The following is a 19,585-nucleotide window of genomic DNA, read 5'->3' on the forward strand; positions in this document are numbered from 1 at the left end:
TTTAATTCCGGGCAAGTTAGTGATTTACGTGCACAGAAGAAACAGGTGGAATATGCTGAAAAGCTGCACATGTTGGCAAAGCCACAAACGGAGGAACAAGGGAGACAATATTTCCTTCCATAAGTAAGTGGTTTTGGTTCTTCTTGTCACTTTGTCTGTGATATTTGGATGATAAACAGCTGCATGTCTCCTGCCGTACCTGTGTCGCCCGATGACACGGACCATTAACTCTTCACTTATGTCTAGTTGATATTTTCCACTGTTAGACCAATGTCTAGTTAAATACTTGTCGTTAGTGACTAAAACTGTTTTTTAATTTGCACCTTAAAATAATGACATTATAATGACCTGCGCTGTGCCGCTCACAGTCACACCCACACATAGAGATGTGCACACACACACACACCACTGACTTCATGAATGAAACTCGGTCAATAAAGGATAACTGTGTAAAAATATAATATATATATAAATGTATTGTAATGGTTTTAGGAGCGGCGCTGAACAGCTGCAGCAGGACATCTCAGCTCAGCAGCTTGAACAGCACAGATCCGTGTAACTTTTCAACACTAATATTTGGGAATGTGTGTGTCAGAGTAAGTTTAATACTTTCCTGACATAATTTAATGTCATTTAATTTTACTGGCTCGATATCCAGGTCAAAATGGCATTTTTTAACACGTATTTTGCAAGCATTTTTCTGAGTGTGTTCAGTCGCAGATCTCCATTGAAAATGCATTAACATCCGGGTACTTCATCAATATTTTGCCCGGTTAGGAGACGTCGTGTCGCTGTTCATGAAGGGATGTTTTCGTTTCAAAGAAAAATATATATATTATATACAGATAATATCATAAAATGCATAAAAATTGTAATCCTGCAAAGTAATCCACATTTTTACTAAATATACCTGTAATCTGAATGTCTTTTTTTCTGTAACTGTAGCGGAATACAGATACCTTTTTTTGTATCCTAATTACGTAACGCCGTTACATGTATTCCGTTACTCCCCAAGCCTGCTGATCAGAGTGTCTCAGTGCAGTTCTAATGACATTAATGACAGCTCGCCTTTTTTGTTTGGAGCTGGAAGTTGAAAATCACATGATGCATTACATCACACTTAACAACCGGATTGATTCAGAAGAAGACTTGGCCATTTGTAATGTTCAAAATATTTTGCCACAGTGACATCTAGTGGCAAAATGCATGTTTCTTTTGCAAACAAACAAACAAAACAAAAAAACATTCTGTGAGATCTGGCGTGTGACGCAAAACTTTTTATGACTATTTATGAGTGAGTTGCTTTAAAGTGTGTATCTTGTTTTATTTTATTGTAATTTATGTGATTTATTTATAACGTGATGAGTGTTTATATTAAGAAGCAGAATTGCTTGTGCTGTTTTTGGACTGGGGCGGCACGGTGGCTTAGTGGTTAGCACGGTTGGCTCACAGCAACAACTGGCATCCTGTCCGGGTGAGCCCCGCCTCTCGCCCTATGACTGCTGGGATAGGCTCCCTGTGACCCTTGATTGGAGGAAGTGGTGATAGAAAATGAATGAATGTTTTTGGACTGAAAACATTTCAATCAATTGATCAATCAACATTTATTTATATATCACTGTCGTCGTGGCAGTCCATCCTGTCCATGAACCAAGAGACCATCTTGGTTCATGGACAGAATGGTGGACATCCAGAGTTGATTTGGAGACACCTGTGCATGGGTTTGTTTAACGTGAGAATGTTGTTGCGTGCCAATAAACACACACGGTCTTTGACAGATCCTTAGCCCGGTCCAATGGCTGGGAAAGCCCTGACGATTGGGGTCCGAGGACCTGCTGCAGCCTTCACAGTCACTGCTTTACAAGCAGTGACTGTGAAGGCTGTGAGGACTTCTTGTTTCACCCACAGAGCCCCGGTAGCCGTCTCATGTTCAGGGTTCCCTGTTCATGGTTACTGATGAAAACATGAACGATCATCTCCAGATCACATCTACTGAGGAAGGACTTTACTTTAACTGGGGAACAAAAAGTTGTTGTAATGACAGAGTTCACCTGTTGATCAAACCTCACACAAATAATTAGTCCAAACTCCAGAGTTTGAGGCTACAACATTCAGCAGGCATGAAGTGACCAAAACACTCACTCAGGCCAAAGAAACTGCTTCATATCACAAATATAATCAGATAATGAATTCAAAGCACCGCTTCCATGAGTCCTCAGACGCAGATCCAGCTGCAGGTCATCTGCATAACAATGAAATGAAAAGACAGATTGTGCTCAGCTATGACTGCTACGAGGCAACACGGGTCCAGTTAGAAAGAACAGGGCAAGGAATAGATCCCTGTGGCACTCCACAGGAGAAGGGAGTGTTTGATGAGGGAAGGTCGCGGCTTTTCTCATCATCATGTAAATACCTGCTGCTTTGAGCATTCAAATGTTTGAAAGTGGGCGACGTGATCTTAGCGGTAAAGCTACAGCTCGGTGTATGAAACTGGTGGAACTTTGACTTTTTTGTATGTTGGAAGTTTAAACGTTTTGGAACAGCTGTCGCACTGAAGCCCCATTTAGTTTTCAGTACGGACTCTGGCACAATGTTTTGGAACACGGGTGTTTGCGAAGGCCTGGAAGCACTTGGAAAGACCCCGTGATGACTTATCTTGAACCCTGTGATCTCAAGACAAGAACTTCATGAAATAAAGTGCAGGAACTGTTCAGCACACTTTAACTGTGAGAAAGTGTTTAAAAATAGTAAATGTCATGAAACAATAAGACTCATCCAACAGACGTCATGTCACTTACTTCTCCTGCGAGCACTGCACCAGCTGCTCCAAGTAGTCGTACTTCCTCTTGGTCTCCTCCACCTTGCTGTGGAGCTGAGGTGCACTGGAGCTGTTGGCGTTTGAGGTCAAGAAGGTCTTTGCCTCTTGGACTTTGGAGGTCTTCTCTGGTTCAAGTTTCTTGACAGATGCAGCGATGTCCTGAGAAGACAAAATTACACTATGTAACAAATTTTTATTTTTGTTTTGTTCCTGGGTACACAGTGTGTTTTCCTAACCTGTTATGCCTTAAATAAATAGAAAATAGCTGTTATTTCACAGAAACTTTGCTTCTGTGATCAGGACAATGATATTTTGAAATTTGTCTGTTTTCAAGAATATTCTCAATTTGCCTTCACTACTACTGAGTAGTCTTCTAGAATATTCTTTAACTGCTAGAACTGTGCAGAATTTTCTAGAAGTTTCCAGAATTATCTAGAAATTTCAAGAAACTTTTAGAACTTTCTAGAACATTAAAAAAATCAAAAAAGTTTGTGCTGAATGTAGTCATTTTTCCATAGACTTTAGACATACGAGGTCTGTCCATAAAGTATAGGTCCTTTTTATTTTTTTCAAAAACTATATGGATTTCATTCATATGTTTTTACGTCAGACATGCTTGAACCCTCGTGCGCATGCGTGAGTTTTTCCACGCCTGTCGGTGACGTCATTCGCCTGTGAGCACTCCTTGTGGGAGGAGTCGTCCAGCCCCTCGTCGGAATTCCTTTGTCTGAGAAGTTGCTGAGAGACTGGCGCTTTGTTTGATCAAAAGTTTTTCTAAACCTGTGAGACACATCGAAGTGGACACGGTTCAAAAAATTAAGCTGGTTTTCGGTGAAAATTTTAACGGCTGATGAGAGATTTTGAGGTGATACTGTCACTTTAAGGACTTCCCACGGAGCGAGACGTCGCGCAGCGCTCTCAGGCGCCGTCGTCAGCCTGTTTCAAGCTGAAAACCTCCACATTTCAGGCTCTGTTGATCCAGGACGTCGTGAGAGAACAGAGAAGTTTCAGAAGAAGTCGGTTTCAGCATTTTATCCGGATATTCCACTGTTAAAGGAGATTTTTTTTAATGAAAGACGTGCGGACGGGTCCGCGCGTTGGGACACAGCCGGCGCGGTGCGGCGGCACAGGAAAAACACCTCCGTGTTGATAACCATTTGTAAAATCCAGGCGGCTTTTGATGGCTTTCAGTGGAGTGAGTATATGAGAAATTGTTTAACAGCTGGACATGTTCCAACTTGTCCTTAAGGCTTTCAACAGAGGTGTTTTTCCTGTGGCGGAGCGTCGCGGCAGCTGCGAGCCGACGCTGCAATCCGCCCGCACGTCTTTCATTAAAAAAATCTCCTTTAACAGTGGAATATCCAGATAAACTGCTGATCCCGACCTCTTCTGAAACTTCTCTGTTCTCTCACGACGTCGTGGATCAATAGAGCCTGAAATGTGGAGGTTTTCAGCTTGAACAGGTTGACGACGGCGCCTGGGAGCGCTGCGCGACGTCTCGCTCCGTGGGAAGTCCTTAAAGCGACAGAATCACCTCAAAATCTCTCATCAGCCGTTAAAAATTTCACCGAAAACCAGCTTAATTTTTCGAACCGTGTCCACTTCGATGTGTCTCACAGGTTTAGAAAAAATTTTGATCAAACAAAGCGCCAGTCTCTCAGCAACTTCTCAGACAAAGGAATTCCAATGAGGGGCTGGACGACTCCTCCCACAAGGAGTGCTCACAGGCGAATGACGTCACCGACAGGCGTGGAAAAACTCACGCATGCGCACGAGGGTTCAAGCATGTCTGACGTAAAAACATATGAATGAAATCCATATAGTTTTTGAAAAAAATAAAAAGGACCTATACTTTATGGACAGACCTCGTAAGCAGTTGAAATATAACACTTAGAAGCCAGGAACAAAAATTGTTACATAGTGATATCAAATGGTGATGTTCAGGTTTTGAACGATGGAGTGAAAGTGGTTACGTTCAGATCCTGCATGCGATCTGCGGTGTCCTGCAGTGGGCGGTTCTGCTCCAGAGGAGGACGAATGACACCATAAAGACTCTTCTTCTGCTTGTCCGTGTCGTTTATCACCCGATCGAGACCAGCCATCAGCTGACGACACTGCTGCTCCTGTTTGTCTGAGTCACACACACACACACACACACACACACACACACACACACACACACACACACACACACACACACACACACACACACACACACACACACACACACACACACACACAATTTAGGACAGCACCCAGCCACGGAGCAAGAAGATCCTTTTATGAGGATTAGTGCAAAAACAAAAGTCTGTTGACCTGAGGACTGGGATTTATTTATTTCTTTTTTCTTAGCCACATTTCCACTGCAGGAACAGACTGTTGTTAGACTGTCTGGTGCACTGAGTCCTTCACAAGTCTCTGCTGAAGAACTCGGAGGGGCGCGGAGGCTCTGTGTAGCCACACAGACACGACTGAATCTATGGACAACACTGAGACAAACACCTACAACTCACCCAAAGAAAGCTGGACAACCTGTTCCAGACGTGACCATCAGCCCTCCCCCTTCTGACCCCCCCCCCCCTTCATCGATTATCACCTCGTTTCTGCTTCAAACGGCCTCCAGTCACCATCTGTCTCAGCAAAAGATATGTGAAGCTTTTGTACAACAATCATTTCCACAGAAATTCAGCAGTATTTCATCATAAAAGACGGAGGAAGTGATCAGAGCACCACAGCAGCATGTCTGAGTCTGAGTCTCTGAGTCTGAGTCTCTGCACCCAAAGTGATCAAAGGGAATAATGTGATTATTAACCATCAGATGACAAAGTCAAACCTTTTAAATCATTCTAAAGTCAGTTTGAAGCAGAAACTGTGTTAATCACAGCTGACACACAGACATGCCGCATGCACAGTTGGGGGGGGGGGGGGGGGGGGCTGAGTCCCTGACCCCGGAAAAAAAACATACACCCAAAACATACACCTGTGTATGGTTTTCTTCAGGGTGTAAAAAGCCATATTCATTGGTAAAACAACTTGATAACTGATAATATTCTTTGCCTCCAGTTGGTTTTTGTGATTTCTTTTTCCTATTTTTTTTAATTGCACAGCCCTTTTGTTCATGACCCCTTTTCGGACATGTTGGGTACACAGTAGGAACTTTTTTGTTGTTGTCTTTACTGATCTATCTTGTAATTGTTGTTGTATCAAATGTTCGAAATAAACAGTTTTCATTCATTCATTCATTCATGTCGCTGTATATTTTTAGGGAATGTGACCATTTGTGGCTGTGTTTCTGCAAAAATTGATTAAAGGGGTCTTTTTGTGAGTTCACTGAGGCTGCACTGGAAATTTCAGGAAGGACACAGTTCTGTGTCAGGGATAAGCAGTAAATGTTTCAGGCAAAATGGAGAACCCTGAATTTTAGTGAATTTTAGATTTTCATTTTGTAAAAACTGCAACTCTAAACACTAAGTTATTTTGTTTAGAATTAAAGAGCCCAAAAGACAATTCTTGTCCTATGCAGTGTCAATTTTGCCAGGCTACATATATACATTTATTGTTATTTACATTAATTATTAAGCTCCAGTTGTCTTACGTACAATCTGTACATGTATATTTATGTATTTCATATCTATAACACTGATATCTTCACATTGTCGTGCTTGAAAAGGAGCAGGCAGAAGCATAACCTTATATGACCCTACCCCATGTTCAGTAAAGCCCCCAATCAATCAATAAACAATATTTACATTTGAACAGTGCCTGCAGGAGGGCGTGCATGTGCGCATACATGAGCTTTTGACAAGAGCGCTGACGTCTGCAAAATGTCTTCTAAATGACTCCAGGTGTTATGAGGTTCCAAAAACAGCGTTTTCAGGTTTAGAAGGGTTTATTTCTCGCTAGTTTGTTATAATATATGACAAAGAGGTTACATTTAAACACAAATGGAACAGAGTTTACTGCTAGCTAGACCAGCCACTGATGTCACAGTGCCGCTGTACTCTGATTGGCTGTCACTGCCACCCCTCAAAAAAAAGAAATGGACTTTTGGGGAGGTGATGGTCTAGTGGTTAAGACGTTGGGCTTGAGACCAGAAGATCCTTGGTTCAAATCCCAGCCTGACTGGAAAATCACTAAGGGCCCTTGAGCAAGGTCCTTAATCCCCTAGTTCAGGGGTGGCCAAGTTCGGTCCTCGAGAGCTACCTTCCTGACAGTCTTAGTTGTTTCTATGCTCCAACACACCTGAATCCAATAAAAGACTCGTTAAAAGTCTGCTAACGAGTCTTTCATTGGATTCAGGTGTGTTGGAACAGGGAGACAACTAAGAGTGTCAGGAAGGTAGCTCTCGAGGACCGAACTTGGCCACCCCTGCTCCAGTTGCTCGCGGTGTGCAGTGAGCACCTTGTATGGCAGCAGTCTGACATCAGGGTGAATGTGAGGCACTTCACAGTAATGCAGATAGAAAAGCGCTATACGAGGTCTGTTAGAAAAGTAACGGACCTTTTTATTTTTTTCAAAAACTATATGGATTTGATTCATATATTTTTACGTCAGCCAAGCTTGAACCTTCGTGCGCATGCATGAGTTTTTCCACGGCTGTCGGTTGCGTCATTCGCCTGTGGGCAGGCTTTGAGTGAGCACTGGTCCACCCCTCTTGTCGTTGTTTCATTGCGAGGAAATGGCGGAATGATTTGGGCTTTTTTTTTCCATCAGAATTTTTTCAAAAACAGTTAGAGACAGGCAGCTGGAAACCATTCGAAAAATTTATCTGGCTTTCGGTGAAAATTTTACGTGCCTCTTGCACTCCAAAACGGAGGTGTTCCTTTGTCTCGCTTCATCAGCGAATCGGTCGTGATGTGCGAAGCCTCCGCGCGGCTTTCCATGACAAAATCTCTTGTTAAAAGTGAAATCTGCCGGAAATGGCTGATGTCCAGCTCTTGTGATAACCAGAGAAATTGCACATGACGGTCCCGGCTCCACACAGCCATCCGTTTAGAAATGATATGGTGGTTTCTGCCTCTCGATGGCGGCTTGGAGCGCGGCGCGCCGTGCGCCATTGTGGGCCGTCCTTAAAGCTGTAGTAACACTCCTTATTCTCTGTGAAGCCCGTAAAATTTTCACCGAAAGCCAGATAAATTTTTCTAATGGTTTCCAGCTGCCTGTCTCTAACAGTTTCTGAAAAAATTCTGATGGAAAAAAAGCCCAAATCATTCCGCCATTTCCTGACAATGAAACACGACGAGAGAGGTGGAGCAGTGCTCACTCAAAGCCTGCCCACAGGCGAATGACGCAACCGACAGGCGTGGAAAAACTCATGCATGCGCACGAAGGTTCAAGCTTGGCTGACGTAAAAACATATGAATCAAATCCATATATTTTTTGAAAAAAATAAAAAAGTCCATTACTTTTCTAACAGACCTCGTATAAATGAAGTCCATTTACCATGTGACTTTGCTGAGCACAGACAGATGAACGGATGGACACACACGGTCTTTGCACTATCTGATGGCCATATTTGAAGTCCTCAGGTAAAAACTCAATGTTCCATTCATTCATCCAGAACATTAAAGTGTCCTGCTTCAGCCAACAAGAAAAAGAAAAAACACTAACTCTGTATTTTTCAAGTGTTTAGAAACAGTAAAAGGTGTTAACAGATTTTGGCCGAGGCCACAGCTTTCATTTTCGGGGGAGTTGTTTTCTAAACCAGCCTGTTAGGAGGCGGCAGTTTTACCACTTTTTAAAGTGGTGGACGATCACAGTAGAACAGCGCCCGGTGGAATAAGGTGCGAGAACCGCTGCTCCTATGTGTTTTTGAATGATTAGGCACTTAACGCCCCCCACGCTAAAGCCCCTGTCACAGTGGCGTATTCGTAGAGCTGCTCATTACAGTGTATCGTCTACGCTGTAATGAGCAGCTCTCCGCCCACTTCACATGGAGTTTTTTCTCAATACGTAGCAGTATGTTGAGGGCTACATGTGTAGGATGGAAGAAATTAAACATGTTTAATTTTCTTCGGCGCACAGCATGGAGCCTTCACGCGAGTACACGCAGCGCCGTGCTACTGTCCGCTATTGTGAGCCCCACCCACACTTCAACACGGTACTGTGCGCCATTTCACATCTCCCTGTTGTTCTTCTGGAGCTATAAATACTGCAAGATCATTGCTTCACTTAATCATACTGGACTCATTATATAAGGACTGTTTCACTGTGTCGCATCATTTCATAAAAGCGCTCTCTGGCGCGCAGTCTCTCTCTCTCTCTCTCTGTCTCTCTCTCTGTGTGTGTCACAGAGAGAGAGAGAGAGAGAGAGAGAGAGAGAGACTGTGCGCGCTTCTCCTTAAAATAAAAGTGGTCTCTCTCTGTGTGTGTCACACAGAGAGAGACCGACCGACCTGCTGTTTCTGTTGTGTTTCAGGATTTCTGAGTTGAGGTTCGATTCCCTGTTCTGATCACACACACGTGCTGTGGGCTGCATGTTCTCATCTTCTCCAGCTGATTCACTCTGGATTCACACACTCAGTTTTTGGTTGTGTAGAGGAGCGCCGTGTTGCACAGACTTGCCTGCAGTAACACTGTGCTGCACAGACCTGCTTAAAACTGTGTTCAGCGCTCCACGCTTTCTTACGGCAAAGAAAAATAAACATGTTTAATTTCTTCCGTCCTACGCGCGTAGCCCTCAACATGCTGCGTAGGGAGAAAAAACTTGACGTAGAGTTGCTAAAAGTGGGTGTAGAGCTGCTCAACTCAGCGTAGACGATACGCCACAATGAGCAGCTCTACGAATACACCAATGTGAAAGAGGCTTTAGTCACGCCAGATTTACATACTGCTGAGCGTGCGCGTAGCGAATCGAAGAAAGGTCTGTTCAACCGACTTCCCCAATGTCACAGACCTTTACAAGGTTCCCCCTGTAATTGGCCTCCTCAGGTGCTGTGTGTCCACTGTGTGAAGACCCACCACGCTCGTGCAGTGCACCTTTCAATGCATTAAACATGAGCGCTAACAGTGATGTCAGCATGTGTATGTTTCTCCTCTCCATCACATCAGCCAGCTCTCTGTCTGTACCAGTCAAACTGCCAACATTTAAAGTCTGGACTCTCACACTGGGGTGTGAATGTGAGGAATCGTTGTAAAGTAATGGACTCTGTTTATTTGAAAAGCTGCACCAGCAGTAATGTGTGTTTAGATCTCTGCTCCGAAAAATGATTGTAATGAGGTCATGTGAGACTGGCGGCCTGTCCAGCGTGCACTTTGACCCAGTGACCGCTGGGATAGGTCCTAGATCCTTGTGACCCTTAAGTGGAATGAGTGGGTTTAGGAACTGGACGGAGGTGATGTGGATAAGCACCTGTGCCACTCCCACTCTGCTTCTTCAGCTCATCATAGCGCTTCGCCAGATTTGTCTTGCTGCCTGAAATCTTCTGCTTGACGGCTTTTTGCTGACTGGCCAGGCTGCAAAAATAAGAGAGACACGGTGAGACCAGATTAAAATGCACATGCACGTTTGCAGATCCTGAAAACATGCACTCACCTGTCGGCGAGAGCCACAGCCTCAGGGTCGGTTGGGGGAATCAAGAAGCAGACGGCCGGAGCAGTGATTTTATGTCCTGCGGCGTCCTTCACGTCCCACTTGCTGCCGTTGGCATTGAGCAGCGTGTATTTCTCCCCACGTGCGATCTGTCCCTGCACACATCCAACACGCACAGTCAGTCATCAGCCGTGTGCGTTCCTCCTCCTCAGGACCGAGCTGGAGCGTGAACACTGAGTTCCTGCCCAAATACTGCCGTCACTGGTAGCTAATGTGACCGCATTAGGTTAGCGTTTGTGTCCTGATCTTGTACTGCTCTCATTCAACTACGATGGCTTTAATTTACAGACGGCTTCCGCTCTTGGTGCAAGCCCTGTGTTTGACAGAAGGAGTCCTCCTTCCTCCTCACCTGACTCGATGCGCCAGCAAGCTGAAGAATTAACGTCGGAACAATGTTTACCTGAGACTGGACAATCGTTCCGTGTGTATCCAGTTCATCAAGGTCGCTCTTATTCCACCGATCGATCAGTTTGCCCTCATTAATCATCATGCAACACTTTTCTTAATAAATGGATGAGTTCCGTGGTGCCACAGACGCCCTGAACACCGGTTCCTAATCTGTTTGTGGGTGGAAACTACCGTTTATGTTTTTGAGCCGTCTGCCTCAGACGACTTGAATACTGGAGCCAGCGTCACGCGTGCTGCTCATTTAACGGCAGAATGAGAGGATGAGGTTTAACGCCACCGTACCTCGTCAGTGTCGAACTCGCACAGAGCCTCAACGGGCAGCGGCTTCTGCGGGGCGGCGCGGCGATACTTCAGAGGAGAAACCTGCAGGCTGCGTTTCTGCAGGGCGCTGACTCTGTCATCAATGTGTTCCACCGCCTTGGCCTGGTCCTGCAGCCACACACACACACACACACACACACACACACACACACACACACACACACACACACACACACACACACACACACACACACAGCATGAATATTTTCCACAGCTCCACAGTCAGTGTGTGTTGAGTGAGAACAGCCTCACATCCAGCTCGGCCAGCAGACCCTCCATCTGGTACACGTCTCTGAACTCAGGGTTGTACTTCTGGCTGACCTCTGTGTCGAAATGCTTCTGCAGGTCCTGAGTGTCACGTGCCTCTTTATAGAACTACAATGAGAAACCAGCAAATCCGGAGATGACGGTGAGCCTCAGCCGCTGCAGCCTGCAGCCTGCATCGTGCACGTGCACGGTGTCTGACCTTGTGGTACTCGTCCATGTGTTTGAGGTGGTTCTCTTCACAGATCAGCAGGTTCAGGTACTCCTTCCAGTCAGCATGCACCGCCTCCATGTGGGCCTTAAAAATAAGAGGGTTTAATGGTGGTGTGCGTCCAAAACGCAGCACGAGGTGGTGCTGAGCTGTGACTGGTGCAGCTCATTATGACATAAAGCTAGCAGGGGCACGTGGAAACGCCCACAGAGGCATGGCACCATGAGACCCACACTCAGGAGGGTGAAGGTGCTTTGTTCTGAACTTTATATTAACTTTTTGTTTTCAGTTCACTTAAAATATCTTTGAGTCAACATGTTTTTAATAATGCAAAGTTCATGAAGTAGATGAAGTTAATATTAATATAATATACACATCATAGTTAAAAGAAGATGAGGAACCTTTACCTCAATAACATTTTTGGCCGGATGGTTGGAGGCAATCATCTTATCTCCATCGTCATTGAGCTTGGTAATCGTAGCTTCTTTGGACTCCAGACACTTACTGATGAAGTTCTGTTGGATCAAAGTAAATGACAGAGCAAAGTGTCAACAACACGCCACAAACTGTTTGTTTATTCAATACACATCAAAGCACATATGTTTTCTTCTCCTCTCTTCTAAGGGCCCTGTCCCACTGGCGTTTAGGAGGATTTGCGCATGAAATGAGGAAACAAAAGCTGAGCATCCGCAACAAAGGTGGGCGGAAATGACAAATGTCCCGGGGTGGATCAGCGAATACATGAGGAAGAAAAGTGGATATAACAGGGAACAGAAGTGAAGGCGACCGCGGAGGCGCTGTCCCGGTCCGCCGCCAAGCCGCGCCAACCCGCGCCAACCCGTCGGTTGCGGATATCAGCGGATGACAGGGGATATGCGGCGCGTTGGTTGTGTATGTCCTGCGTATGTCTTCAGTATGTGTTCAGGCAGTGATGCGGATCTCATCCGCAGCAGGATTTTTGAGCGGCTCAAAAATCCATGCGTGCCTCTGCGGATGATCACGGATGTGTTCTGATGGCGGCCGACTCATACAGGAATGTTACACGGTTATTGCGGTTGTTTGGCAGATGTGGGCCACTTTTGTGCGCATTCCATCCGCAAATCCTCCTAAACGCCAGTGGGACAGGGCCCTTATGGCAGAGTCTTTTACTGTGCACCGTGCACAGGGTGATGTATGCAGCGTACGGTACAATGTGCACCGTGCACAGGGTAATGTATGCAGCGTGCGGTACAATGTGCACCATGCACAGGGTAATGTATGCAGCATGCGGTACAATGTGCACCGTGCACAGGGTAATGTATGCAGCCTGCAGTACAATGTGCACCGTGCACAGGGTGATGTATGCAGCGAGCGGTACAATGTGCACTGTGCACAGGGTGTTGTATGCAGCCTGCGGTACAATGTGCACCGTGCACAGGGTGATGTATGCAGCGTGCGGTACAATGTGCACCGCGCACAGGGTGATGTATGCAGCCTGCGGTACAATGTGGACTGTGCACAGGGTGATGTATGCAGCGTGCGGTACAATGGGCACCGTGCACAGGGTGTTGTATGCAGCGTGCGGGACAATGCACCGTGCACAGGGTGTTGTATGCAGCGTGCAGGACAGTGTGCACCGTGCACAGGGTGATGTATGCAGCGAGTGGTACAATGTGCACTGTGCACAGGGTGTTGTATGTAGCCTGTGGTACAATGTGCACCGTGCACAGGGTGATGTATGCAGCATATGGTACAATGTGCACGGTGCACAGGGTGATGTATGCAGCATGTGGTACAATGGGCACCATGCACAGGGTGTTGTATGCAGCGTGCGGGACAATGTGCACCGTGCACAGGGTGATGTATGCAGCGAGCGGTACAATGTGCACTGTGCACAGGGTGTTGTATGCAGCCTGCGGTACAATGTGCACTGTGCACAGGGTGATGTATGCAGCGTGCGGTACAATTTGCACCGCACACAGCGTGATGTATGCAGCCTGCGGTACAATGTGGACTGTGCACAGGGTGATGTATGCAGCATGCAGTACAATGGGCACCGTGCACAGCGTGATGTATGCAGCGTGTGGTACAATTTGCACCGCACACAGCGTGATGTATGCAGCCTGCGGTACAATGTGGACTGTGCACAGGGTGATGTATGCAGCGTGCAGTACAATGTGCACCGTGCACAGGGTGATGTATGCAGCTTGCAGTACAATGTGCACCGTGCACAGGGTGATGTATGCAGCGTGCGGTACAATGTGGACTGTGCACAGGGTGATGTATGCAGCTTGCAGTACAATGGGCACCGTGCACAGGGTGTTGTATGCAGTGTGCGGGACAATGTGCACCGTGCACAGGGTGTTGTATGCAGCGTGCGGTACAATGTGCACCGTGCACAGGGTGATGTATGCAGCGTGCGGTACAATGTGCACCGTGCACAGGGTGATGTATGCAGCGTGCGGTACAATGTGCACCGTGCACAGGGTGATGTATGCAGCGTGCGGTACAATGTGCACCGTGCACAGGGTGATGTATGCAGCGAGCGGTACAATGTGCACCGTGCACAGGGTGATGTATGCAGCGAGCGATACAATGTGCACTGTGCACAGGGTGTTGTATGCAGCAAGCGGCTTCCCCCCTCCCGCTCCCCAAACTCATGAACAGTTAACCCTCGCATGACAACATGTTGTTTTGTGCCTCCATGAGAGATGTTCAGACCAACAGCTCTGATATGTGCACAATAATCATGCATACAAGGGCTGTCCATAAAGTATAGGTCCTTTTTATTTTTTTCAAAAACTATATGGATTTCATTCATATGTTTTTACGTCAGACATGCTTGAACCCTCGTGCGCATGTGTGAGTTTTTCCACGCCTGTCGGTGACGTCATTCGCCTGTGAGCACTCCTTATGGGAGGAGTCGTCCAGCCCCTCGTCGGAATTCCTTTGTCTGAGAAGTTGCTGAGAGACTGGCGCTTTTTTTGATCAAAATTTTTTCTAAACCTGTGAGACACATCGAAGTGGACACGGTTCGAAAAATTAAGCTGGTTTTCGGTGAAAATTTTAACGGCTGATGAGATTTTGAGGTGATACTGTCGCTTTAAGGACTTCCCACGGAGCGAGACGTCGCGCAGCACTCTCAGGCGCCGTTGTCAGCCTGTTTCAAGCTGAAAACCTCCACATTTCAGGCTCTATTGATCCAGGACGTCGTGAGAGAACAGAGAAGTTTCAGAAGAGGTCGGTTTCAGCATTTTATCCGGATATTCCACTGTTAAAGGAGATTTTTTTAATGAAAGATGTGCGGACGGGTCCGCGCGTCGGAACGCTGCCGGTGCGGTGCGGCGGCACAGGAAAAACACCTCCGTGTTGATAACATTTGTAAAATCCAGGCGGCTTTTGATGGCTTTCAGTGGAGTGAGTATCTGAGAAATTGTTTATCAGCTGGAGATGTTCCAACTTGTCCTTAAGGCTTCCAAAAGAGGTGTTTTTCCTGTGGCGGAGCGTCGCGGCGGCTGCGAGCCGACGCTGCAATCCGTCCGCACGTCTTTCATTAAAAAAATCTCCTTTAACAGTGGAATATCCGGATAAAATGCTGAAACCGACTTCTTCTGAAACTTCTCTGTTCTCTCACGACGTCCTGGATCAATAGAGCCTGAAATGTGGAGGTTTTCAGCTTGAAACAGGCTGACGACGGCGCCTGAGAGCGCTGCACGACGTCTCGCACCGTGGGAAGTCCTTAAAGTGACAGTATCACCTCAAAATCTCTCATCAGCCGTTAAAATTTTCACCAAAAACCAGCTTAATTTTCCGAACCGTGTCCACTTCGATGTGTCTCACAGGTTTAGAAAAAATTTTGATCAAACAAAGCGCCAGTCTTCTTCTTCTTCTTCTTCTAATAGATTCCGGCAGGCTATACGCTGGCGTAGCATAATGCTGCCCCCCACAGGTAATAGTTAAATATTTTATCTTATGTTAGACTCTCAAATAGAGGTTGGTGGAATGGAGGAACTTAATCACAGCTTTGTCCACTAAATGCGAGTAACTGCCCTCAGAAAAAATTGACCTAAAAGAAAACACAGTCAATCCACAGTCTGACAAATCTTTAAACAATTTCCGCCTATCACTAGAATACAGAGGACAGCACATTAAAACATGATGAACACTTTCCAACTGACCACACTGACACAACCCATCTGGATGTTTTCCAATCACTTTTAAATATGCTGCCAACCCACAATGCCCCAGTCTCAATCTAATCAATTTGACTTGATCCTTACGACAGGATGAGAAGAGGAGTCTCTTATTTTTAATCGAAGGCTGACACATAAAATAGTGCCTCCCTACCGACTCACTCTCCCACTGCTTTTGCCACTTCTGATCACTCAACTCTTTAAAAATACTATAACAATCAACCTTTCCCAAAGGGATATTAACATCAACTTTATTCTTCATAAGGGACTCTTTGGCCAATGAATCTGCGATCTCATTACCTAAAATGACAGAGTGCCCAGGAATCCAAGTGAAGGTTACACAACAGCCAGCTGACTCAACGTGATGGAGGCAAGACAGAATCTCTAGCACGAGGTCAGGACGAGCTCCTCCTGAGGCTCCGCCCATCAAAGCTTGCAATGCAGCTGCAGAATCAGAATAAATACGACACTCAGAAGGTCTGTTACTTTGTACCCACTCTAACGCCCACCATATGGCTGACAGTTCCGTCGAACATACAGAAGAGCAATTAGTAACACGGGTACTCTGCCTTATCTGATTATTCATAACATAAACCCCAAAGCCTGCCCTTTCAGAGCTTGGATCCCTAGACCCATCTGTAAAAATGTGACACATACTAACTGTATTCTGAGATATAAATTGATTTACTAGCTTGCTGGCTACAGTCTTATTCAGCCCCAGAAGGTCCAACTGAACATCTGGTACAGGCAAAACCCAAAAAGGAATAGGAGACCACACTGGCCCTATCACCTTATTTCCCTGGACAGCCCTTTTAGCGACCTGCCGGACATCAAAAAGGAAATTAGATTTATCCTTCTTTTTAGTAAATTCATAACTCTCTTCCAATAAACACTTCGCGGATGAGTTATGCGCAAGTCCTGACAGCCTGTCCCAGTACTGAAGACCCAACTTCTCTCTCCTAATACTCAAAGGGGTCTCTCCCATTTCGACTAACAGTGCTGGGATAGGAGTAGTTCTAAAGGCACCGCTACAGATTCTTAGGGCTTTTGCTTGGATCCTATCAAGCTTGAGAAGTCTGGATTTAACCGCAGCACCAAAAACAAAACAACCATAATCCAGTGATGACCTTATCACTGCTCTATAAATCATGTGCAACGTTGACCTTTCTGCCCCCCAATCACTACCAGACAGACTACAAAGTACATTATTAATCTTTTCACATTTCACAACAGTTTTTTCTATATGTGTACACCACGTTAGTTTTTCATCCATCCACATACCTAAAAATGTAAAAACTTTCACCCTCTCTAAAGAACAGCCATACATGATAAGGGTTATGTCTGGGATTTTCTTTTTAAGTCCAAAAATCATATAACTACTTTTTGATATAGAAATCTTAAAGCCCCATTTATTTGCCCACTGCACTATTTGGTTTAAGGGAATTTGAGTTTGTTTCATTAAAAACGCAATGTTTCTACCCCTCCTCCAGATGGCGCCATCATCAGCAAACAAAGACCTCCCGAATTCTACATTGATAGAAAAAATGTCATTAATCATAACATTGAATAAAACTGGACTAATAACTGATCCTTGCGGAGTACCATTAAAAATACTTACTATTTCAGAAAATTCCCCTTCAACTCTTACTTGTATAGTTCTGTCACTTAAGAAATCTTTGATCCATATGAACATCCTACCACAAATACCTGCATTATGTAACTTAATCAACAATCCCTCTCTCCACATACTATCATAAGCTTTCTCAATATCAAGAAACACTGCAACTACTGCTTCCTTATTGATTTGCTTTCTCTTTTTGCTCTGTATGCACCACTCTGCATTTAATCATTAGTGATCGATCTCTGCTCCCCTCCACAGCATGTCTTTTTCCTGGTTCTCTCCCTCAGCCCCAACCAGTCCCAGCAGAAGACTGCCCCTCCCTGAGCCTGGTTCTGCTGGAGGTTTCTTCCTGTTAAAAGGGAGTTTTTCCTTCCCACTGTAGCCAAGTGCTTGCTCACAGGGGGTCGTTTTGACCGTTGGGGTTTTACATCATTATTGTATGGCCTTGCCTTACAATATAAAGCACCTTGGGGCAACTGTTTGTTGTGATTTGGCGCTATATAAAAAAATTGATTGATTGATTGATTATAGCTCGTCTTATATCTTGGTCTAACACTGCAACTGAGTCCATAGTATTTCTTCCAATTCTAAAGCCATTTTGATAATCAACAAAGAAACCACCAACTTCTAAATAATAAACAAGTCTGTTTGTGACCATTCTCTCCATCACCTTACACAACACCGCAGTAAGTGCTATGGGTCTGTATGACAATGGAGAGGAAGGGTCCTTTCCTGGCTTTAAAACTGGGAGCACAATAGCTTGTTTCCAAGCTTTTGGCAAAGTTCCAGCATCCCAGATATAATTAAAGAAGACTAGAATCTCCATTAAGACTTCATCGTCAAGGTGTTGCAACAGTTTATAACTAATCCTATCTTGTCCTGGTGACGTGTTTGCACCAGCTTGTACTGCCGCTTTTAGTTCTTCAAGGGAAAAATACAAATTAAAAGCACAGTCATTTGTATCTACACTACCTTTCAATTTCCAACCTTCTACACACAAAAACTCTTCTCTCAATCTCAAGCTTTCTTCACTTAATAATTCTGAATTATGAACATCTTGGAATGCTTTAACACACATTCCAGCCTTATCCTTACTACAAATAGCTTCTCTACATCCATTTTTTAAAACCGGAATTGAAGAATTGTTTACCTTACCTGACATCTTATGGATTCTAGCCCAAACCTGCTTCACTGGGGTATTAGAGTTTATTGTATTACAAAATGCCCTCCAGCATTTCTTTTTTTCCACTTTTATTGTCTTCCGAGCCAGAGCTCTACACCTCTTAAACTCAACAACATTTTCCAGAGTAGGATTCTTCCTTAAATTCTTAAATGCCTGCTTCCTATTTTTAACCACCTCGTCACAAGCTTTGTTCCACCAAGGCACAATAACTCGATTACGAGGACTTCTTCTACAAGGAATAGCCTCAGATGCAACCCTCACAATCGTTAAAGACGCACACATTTCCTCTATTGACCCGTTACTATTAACAAAATCCAACCCTTTAACTGTATCTTCTCTAAACTTTCCCCAGTCAGCTCGAGAAAAACAAACCGAGCCACTCTGTCAAACAGGTTCACTACTAAAGACTTATCAAATGTACTTAAAACCGGAAAGTGATCACTACCAAGTGTATCTTCTTCTAACACCTTCCACTCTGCTATCCTAGCTAAAGCTGGAGTAGCAAAGGTTAAATCTAAGTAAGAAGTCTTACCTGTATTTATATCAATACGTGTAGGGCTGTTGTCATTCAACACTACCAGGTTTCCATGATCTAAAAATTCCTCTATTACTGTACCGTTAAAATCCCTGTCCTGACTTCCCCACAGAGGGTCACGAGCATTGAAATCACTAACCCAAAGGGCAGGAGCACCTATTTTACTTAACACCTCCTCAAGCTCGGCAAGTACAAGGGGTTTACATGGGTTATAACAATTAACTACATGAATTTTACCCTCAGTAGTCCACACCTCAACAATCACACATTCAAGCGACACTTCACATTCACACCATTTGTATTGTAACCCCGTTTTAATAAATGTAGCACATCCACCTCCCTGCCGATCAACCCTGTCCTTGCGTAGACACTCATATCCCGGAATAGAGAAGTCAAGACACGGTTTCAGCCATGTTTCCTGCACACACAAGAGGTCTGGTTTAGCACTAAGATCTTTAATG

The 19,585-nt window shown here is 45.0% G+C and overlaps 1 protein-coding gene across 1 annotated transcript in view; it reads right to left on the reverse strand.

Annotated features, from left to right (window-relative positions):
* The window catches only part of ppl (periplakin), a 118,327-nt gene that overhangs the window by 33,528 nt on the left and 65,214 nt on the right, over window positions 1-19,585 (reverse strand). Inside the window, exons 8-15 of the mRNA XM_034189905.1 lie at window positions 12,021-12,128; window positions 11,605-11,700; window positions 11,391-11,513; window positions 11,100-11,246; window positions 10,353-10,504; window positions 10,170-10,273; window positions 4,792-4,949; window positions 2,799-2,977 (exon numbers count right to left, since the gene is read on the reverse strand). Of these exons, the coding sequence (XP_034045796.1) occupies window positions 2,799-2,977; window positions 4,792-4,949; window positions 10,170-10,273; window positions 10,353-10,504; window positions 11,100-11,246; window positions 11,391-11,513; window positions 11,605-11,700; window positions 12,021-12,128 (1,067 nt within the window). The remainder of the gene's footprint in view (window positions 1-2,798; window positions 2,978-4,791; window positions 4,950-10,169; window positions 10,274-10,352; window positions 10,505-11,099; window positions 11,247-11,390; window positions 11,514-11,604; window positions 11,701-12,020; window positions 12,129-19,585) is intronic.

Source organism: Thalassophryne amazonica, chromosome 16 (genome assembly GCF_902500255.1).
Source record: "Thalassophryne amazonica chromosome 16, fThaAma1.1, whole genome shotgun sequence".
In the NCBI taxonomy this organism is placed as follows: Eukaryota; Metazoa; Chordata; class Actinopteri; order Batrachoidiformes; family Batrachoididae; genus Thalassophryne; species Thalassophryne amazonica.